Source organism: Carassius gibelio, chromosome B19 (assembly GCF_023724105.1).
Source record: "Carassius gibelio isolate Cgi1373 ecotype wild population from Czech Republic chromosome B19, carGib1.2-hapl.c, whole genome shotgun sequence".
In the NCBI taxonomy this organism is placed as follows: domain Eukaryota; kingdom Metazoa; phylum Chordata; class Actinopteri; order Cypriniformes; family Cyprinidae; genus Carassius; species Carassius gibelio.
The window spans coordinates 34,274,959-34,282,458 of NC_068414.1; the positions used below are offsets into that span (position 1 = coordinate 34,274,959).

Below are 7,500 nucleotides of genomic sequence, written 5' to 3' on the forward strand. Positions count from 1 at the left end.
GGAAATATTGCAGTCAAACGCAGTTTCAGGTCATCTTTTCCAGCGTATCTCTGATGTCTTCTAGATGTTGGTCTGGTTTCTGCAACATCTGCACACATTTAAAGCTCACCGTCAGCTGTGTTTCAGATGCTCATGCTCATCAACGTCTCTTCTGATTAGAAACCGTTTACGCTGGAGATTTTCAGCAGAATCTAAATCTAAAACCACTTTTTGAAGTATATTCTCATACTATTTAGTGCCAACATGCTCTTTTTGGGGATATTGCACTTTCTTGGCGTGTTTTTGTAATGGTATCTGATTTGCAGAAGTCTTAAAGAAAATCAAGTGCTAAAATAATACAAAAGGTTGCTTTTTATTACTGGTGTGAAGTGAGGAGAAGCGTCTCAGATCGTATGTGGTTTGTCAGGCTGAAGTGTTGTTCACGGATCTGGATGATAAATATGTTCATTGCGTCTCCATTCGTCCTGCCATGTTCTCTCGCTTTGCTTCACTCTCTTTCTCGTTCTTCACTGAAGACTCGGTGGTTCAGACGCCCACCAAAGCTGCTAAAGCTCGGCGCTTTCTCCTTCCGTTTGTCCTCTGTTCCCATGATTCTCCTCCCAAGGGTACATGCTGTTCCTGTGTGTGTGTGTTTAACACTGACCCTCACCTGCTCTCCACATGTCCTGTAGTATCATCTGTTTCTCACAGAGTCACAGGTGTATCAGAAGTGCTGAGATCCATTCTCAGATCTGTTTTCATCTCTAACTAGAAGTTTGGATGTGATTCTGTCAAATCACATTCTTTGAACTATTTTTTGTGGTAACATGTATTTAATTATGTGTATAATATTGCATTATATATATATATATATATATATATATATATATATATATATATATATATATATATATATATATATATATATATACATACAGTACAGACCAAAAGTTTGGAAACATTACTATTTTTTATGTTTTTGAAGGAAGTTTCTTCTGCTCATCAAGCCTGCGTTTATTTGATCAAAAATACAGAAAAAACTGTAATATTGTAAAATATTATTACAATTAAAATAATAGTTTTCTATTTGAATATACTTAAAAAATAAAAATTATTCCTGTGATGCAAAGGTGAATTTTCAGCATCATTACTCCAGAAAAATTACTCCAAAAAAAAATGACTGACCCCAAATTACTGACCAGTAGTGTTTATTGTTATTACAAAATATTTATATTTTAGAAATGTAGCTTCTTTTTTTATTTTTTTATTCATCAAAGTATCCTAAAAAAGTATCACGTTCTGAAAAAATATTAAGCAGCAGAACTGTTTCCAACTTTGATAATGAATCATCATATCAGAATGATTTCTAAAGGATCATGTGATAATGATCCTAAAAATTCAGCTTTGCATCACAGAAATAAATTATAATTTAAAGTATAATACATTTAAAAACAATTATTTTAAATTGTAATAATATATCACAATATTACATTTTTTTCTGTATTTTTGATCAAATAAATGCAGGCTTGATGAGCAGAAGAAACTTCTTTCAAAAACTTTAAAAATAGTAATGTTTCCAAACTTTTGGTCTGTACTGTATACAGTATATATTATTTACATATAAATATATAAATGTAAATGCATGTTAATATTTTCAAAATATATTCTGTATGTGTGTGTATATTTAAATATACATAATAAATATACACAGTACACATATATTACATAAACAAAAACTTTTTTTTGGATGTGATTAATTGCGATTAATCATTTGACAGCACTAGTGTATATATATATAGTTTTTTATTATAATGAGGGGAAATAAATATTTAAAATTAAAGTGCAGCAGATTTGATACATTTGAAAGCAGTAGCCTTCATTTTCCTTGTGCAAAATATGTTTTGTGTTTGTGTTAGCGATGAAATGCCGATGACAGTTTTTTGTGAGACTTACCCAGTTTTTTTTTTTTTGGCAAATTGCATTAAACATAAAAACCTGCCCCAAAATAAGATGAGAGATTTTTCCATGCGAAGCGCACTGAATTGGAGCCATGGCAGAACAATCCAGGCAGATGTGTGTCCACGTCCCAATTGAATCTCATCCCACACATTCCTGCAGCACGTCTAACCCAATATAACCCACACTAATGAGTGCCAGAGAGGAGCAATAAAGCAGTTAACCGCTTCACATTCATGTGTTTCATGTCTGCTGGTGAACTAACCTTTCTCCTCTCTGTTCTTTGCATGGACCTGCAGAAGATCTAAGCGGAGATGGTAATGTTTGACCTGCAGTCTTCATTTCTTTCCTCTTAACTAACTCTTGTGTGTGTTTGGAAAGTTACTGGAATCTAGTCAGCCGTGCATAGGTTCTAGTTTAGTTCTAGTGTGTAAATGTGAGTGTGCTTCACTTCAAGTGCACTTGAAGTCTCTTCTGCTCCCTGCATTCCTCACAAGTGCAATCATTTAGAGAAGAGAGTGACCTCTACCAAAAAACCAAAATGAAATCTGTTTAGCGTGAAGACGAAAGAGTCACTTCCCCTTGTCTTTCTGGAGCTCAGCCTCAGAGCTGCTCTCTGATTGGTCGATCGGGCAGACAGTCACTCGGATGGAGTTCAGAGAGTTTAAAAGAGAGAAGTGCACTTGAGTTTGAGTGTGTGAGAGTCTTGATGGTGGAGATTCTTGGCTGCTTGAGCGGCACTAGTTTGTGTAGTGGAAGGTTACGTGTGTTTAATATACTGACCGCTGCTGCTCTCTCCCTGCAGAAACAGACGACTATGCAGAGATCATAGATGAGGAGGACACCTACACCATGCCCTCTAGTAAGTACCCTCGCTCGTGCCGCCTTCTAAGTGTGTGTAACTGCTGTCTTCCGGGATCCAGATGTTTCTGTCCAAATCCTCACCGTTTCCTGAGCTTCTTTTCCTACTGTCTGGCTCGTTTGGTTTGTTGATGTGGCGGCAAACGAAATGTAAAGTATTCCAGCTCTGACATTCCAGAGTATTCTGTCTGGAAACTCAATTTGTGTCGCACTTTAAAGCGTTTGTTTCATTTGGGTGTATGTGTTTGGATTGAGCTTTGCCTCGGGGACGTCCTTAACAGTTAAAAGGATTCATAAAGTATTAATCATCTCTAAAATTGCTAGGTTCCTTTTAGGGTTTGGAGTTGAATCTGCATTGGCTTTATATAAACACACTGGAGGTCCGTGATGTGTCCTGATTTAGTGAGTGTGTGTGTGAGTCAGCGACTGCACACTAACATTCACGAGTGTGTGACTTTACACACAATCACAGATTCTCAACACACACACACACTGACTGTTATCATTATTTACTCACTGTCATTTTTTTTGCAGAGCAACACAAAAGCAGATGTTTAGCAGAATGTTCATGCTGCTCTTTTCCAGTCATTAACATTCTCATAACGTTAGCACTAAAACATTGTTTATAGTTCACGGAACTTTTTACTGAAGCCTTTTAGTATCCATTTTTTTAAATGTTGCCACTTTCGGAATGTTCAGGGAACTTTCAAAAGTAACATTCTAAAAACGTTTCCAGAGTTCTAAAACTGAAAGCTTTTTTAAAACTGACATTTTGAACATTCTGAGAAGATTCTGAAATAACAGTTTCATAATTTAATGGGAACATATTCTTTAAACATTTAGTTGTTAAACATGTTGGAGTGTCGAGCTCCTGAAGGACACAAAAAAGTAGTTTGTATGAGTCAGGCACTGTATTAAATGTCTTTTAAAGGCAAACATTTTATGATCACAATGCAGATGTTTGGCGTCAGAGGACTATAAACATAGTGCGTGAGTCATGAGAACTATTTTTATTGTGCTTTTGCGAGATGCAAAACAACATGTAATAAGTTTTGTAATATTAAGTTCTTTTTGTGTTTATCATTTATTGCTGATATTCCAGGGATTGTTATCAGTATGTGTAATTCATGTTTTATAGCAGCTCTGTTTGACATGTCTGTGTGCACTGCTCTCCACATCTCATCCCTCTGTTTCTCTCTCTCTCTCTCTCTCATCCTGAGCTTTAATTCTGATCTAAAAGCCGATCTCTGACTTTTCTCTTTAACAACCAGCCCAATGCTTTGGATTATACACAGGTAACACCATCCTTCAGTTTTTCTTTTCTGTTTCTCTCTCTTTCTCTGTCTCAGTTTTGCTGTGTGCTTGTGTTAGAAGCAGGTTCCTCCTCATATCACAGACTTTTTTACAAAATTATTTTGTGCATTTCATGGGAATCAAACCCATGTTTACCATTGTTAGTGCTACGATCTAAAATATAGATGCTGCTGGGATATTAAAGAGGTATTTTAACATCCAAATCACACTGTACAGCATCTTTAAGCCTTAATATTATTATTAAGCATCTTTATTTGATAGTTTTTTTTTATAATATAATGCATATTTATAGAACTATTAATAATATCCAATTTATATGTTTTTGACATTAAATACTTTAAGTAAAAAAACTGCAGAAGTCATTGATATGTAGCCAAACAATAGATTATTATTGTTTTTTTATTTTGTTTTGTTTTTTTGCTCATTTATATTTTTAAATAGTTTTGTGTTTGTTTGTTTGTTTGCATTTAGAAACAAATTGTTATTTTTTCCTTCTTTTAATAAATGCTGTGTTTTTTATGTTGTTGTTGGTTTTAAAAGTTTGGATTCACTATGATTTTTATGATTTTTTTTTTTCTGTAATATTCAACAATGTTTTTACTAAGATATTTTTTTACTTTGATATTCAAAAATCAAAGTAAAGAAATGTTAAAAAAATATTTATTTCTCAATAAAAAGTTTTTTTTTAACTTTTTTATTTTGTTATATCACAATTTCTACAGAACACAGGACTTTATTGAAGACTTATTTTAGATACTGTACAGGTTTTGTACAGTACATTAGTTAGAGTGGACTAAATATTGATTTAGATAAATGAAAATGAGCCTGGCATATATGTGCAGTTTGTACAATGTGTCGTCTCAATGTGTAAAGTTTTCTTTATATTCATACATAGTCAATTTTTGTCATGTAGAGACCGTTCTTCTGTCCCTCGCAGCTTCATCTTCATTCGTTCACAATTCATCTTGGCATCCACTCTGACTAACGTCTTTGTTCATGACAGGACGATCAGTGTTTGTGTTTGCTGGTTCATCTGATGTTGACGCGTGGTTTCTTGTGTTTTTCATCTGTAGCTCAGGACTATGAGATCCAGCGGGACAGAATCGAGTTGGGACGGTGTATCGGCGAGGGCCAGTTTGGTGACGTCCATCAAGGGGTTTACATGAGTCCGGTAAACAACAGTCCACACAAATATGAATCAAACAAACTGAATAAACCGGTGGTCCTTTTAGTTCTCTTCCTAAATCAGTTCATGTCAGAATCCCATGTTTTAGAGTGAGAACTACTCAAAATGATACAAAACTATTATTTAGCATAAACTGAACCTAACACGAGCAGTAGAGGAGATCTGACTGCATTCATTAAGCTCAACTTTAAAACCCTGTTCTTAACAATGTTCAAGCTAAGAAGTATGTTTTAAATATATATTTTTAGAAAATTTTATAAAACAGAAACGTTGATTTATTATGTGATTACTGGTTAGTACAATCTCATTTGGTCCCAGACTAGCTCTCTATTGATCAAGCTAATATTTTTGTTAAATTTATGTAATACATTGTATATGGAATATACATTTTTATATAATAAATATTTCATAAAAATGTATATATTTGGATCAAATAATTTATATAATATCTAGGTTTATTAGTAAGACTGAGCTCTTAATTCAGGCTAAATCCGCAACCAATTTATTTTTAAAAATCCAGTACATTTTAAATAATGTTAACAATTAAATGATTTGTAAAAATTTTAATTTTTAAACTGTATATTTTTAAACTGTATTTAAACTGTATATTTGATATAAACAAATATTATAGTAAATATATAATATAATAACATTTATAATAAGTTTCATAATCACCATTTTTTTTTTTTTTCAAGATGTTCCAAATGTATTTTTTTTAACCTATTCCCTATGCTCTGTACTGTGTTCTGAAGCTGTTAAAACGAACTAAAATGTCAGGTTTTTTTGGGCGTATGGTTTTACTACAGCGTGCTTTTATTTTGTAATCTTCCTGAATTCATGCTGCTAGTTTTTGCTGCATGTTCTGTCCCTGACAGGAGAACCCTTCGTTATCTGTGGCCATCAAGACGTGTAAGAACTGCACCTCAGACAGCGTGCGCGAGAAGTTCCTGCAGGAAGCTCGTGAGTAAATTAAGAAAAGAAATACATTTATCCAAAGCGACTTACATTGCATTCAGGCTAACAGTTTTCTCCTAACATGTGTTCCCCGGGATTCGAACCCCCAACCTTGCACTTGCTAATGCAATGCTCCCCCTAGTATCAAGTATTTTGACCTTAGCTGCTCCATCTGAACACATGATGATGCATCCTAGTCTGATTGAAATCAGCGTGTTGTGCATGTGATGCAGTGAGATTATCTGTGGTTTTCTGATTGCCAGTGACGATGCGGCAGTTCGACCATCCGCACATCGTGAAGTTGATCGGAATCATCACTGAAAATCCCGTCTGGATCATCATGGAGCTGTGCACGCTTGGAGAGGTCAGACGGTGCTCTCATTCTTTACACTGGCGCAGATCTCAGACTCTGTGAAATCATCTGGAATCGTCTTCTTTTTAGCTGAGGTCGTTCTTGCAAATAAGGAAGTACAACCTGGAGCTGTCCGTGCTGATTCTGTTCTCCTATCAGCTGTGCACAGCGCTGGCGTACCTGGAGAGCAAACGCTTCGTGCACAGGTGACTGAAGAGCTCCAGTCTTTCCTCAGTTTCCTGCTTGCGGTGCCCTGAGGTCAATGTGTGTTTTGTGCAGGGACATCGCTGCCAGGAACGTGCTGGTGTCTTCCACAGACTGTGTGAAGCTCGGTGACTTCGGTCTCTCCAGATACATGGAGGACTGCTCCTATTATAAAGGTGTGTCAGACTGTACTTTAAAACACCATACAGCGTGAAGTGCACTTGAGTTTGTCAGCGTGTCAGAAATGTTAGCGGAGTAAAGACACAGCGTCCTCTGGTGGAGAGTGAAGGCATGATTGAGTGTTTATAGTGTGTGTGTGTGAACACTAGTGTGTGTTTCCAGCTTCTAAAGGAAAACTTCCGATCAAATGGATGGCTCCTGAATCCATAAACTTCCGTCGGTTCACCTCGGCCAGCGACGTCTGGATGTTCGGTGAGAGCTTGATTCATATTTCATTGCATACTGCATTGAAACAGTCTATCACTATCACCATGCTCTCTTAACACCATCTTTCTCTTATTAATGCTGTTTTAGTTTTTTACATTATTGTTAAAAGTATTAATTTGATCAATTTGACTCTTGTTAAGATTATAAGATTAATTATAAGATTTTCTCATTCTTTTAATGTATTAATCCTGCACAGAACTCAGACTTGCATCATCACTAAAGTAATTAATTTATGAATTAATACTCA

The 7,500-nt window shown here is 35.4% G+C and overlaps 1 protein-coding gene across 6 annotated transcripts in view; it reads left to right on the forward strand.

The window, feature by feature from the left end:
• The window catches only part of LOC127979075 (focal adhesion kinase 1), a 71,039-nt gene that overhangs the window by 48,106 nt on the left and 15,433 nt on the right, over positions 1–7,500 (forward strand). For 3 of the 6 annotated variants that reach the window (XM_052584192.1, XM_052584193.1, XM_052584187.1), the window contains 9 exons: positions 2,235–2,252; positions 2,741–2,797; positions 4,068–4,091; positions 5,184–5,281; positions 6,172–6,256; positions 6,514–6,614; positions 6,693–6,808; positions 6,882–6,982; positions 7,149–7,238. In XM_052584192.1, the coding sequence (XP_052440152.1) occupies positions 2,235–2,252; positions 2,741–2,797; positions 4,068–4,091; positions 5,184–5,281; positions 6,172–6,256; positions 6,514–6,614; positions 6,693–6,808; positions 6,882–6,982; positions 7,149–7,238 (690 nt within the window). The remainder of the gene's footprint in view (positions 1–2,234; positions 2,253–2,740; positions 2,798–4,067; positions 4,092–5,183; positions 5,282–6,171; positions 6,257–6,513; positions 6,615–6,692; positions 6,809–6,881; positions 6,983–7,148; positions 7,239–7,500) is intronic. The other 3 variants (XM_052584188.1, XM_052584190.1, XM_052584191.1) reach the window with 3 other exon arrangements.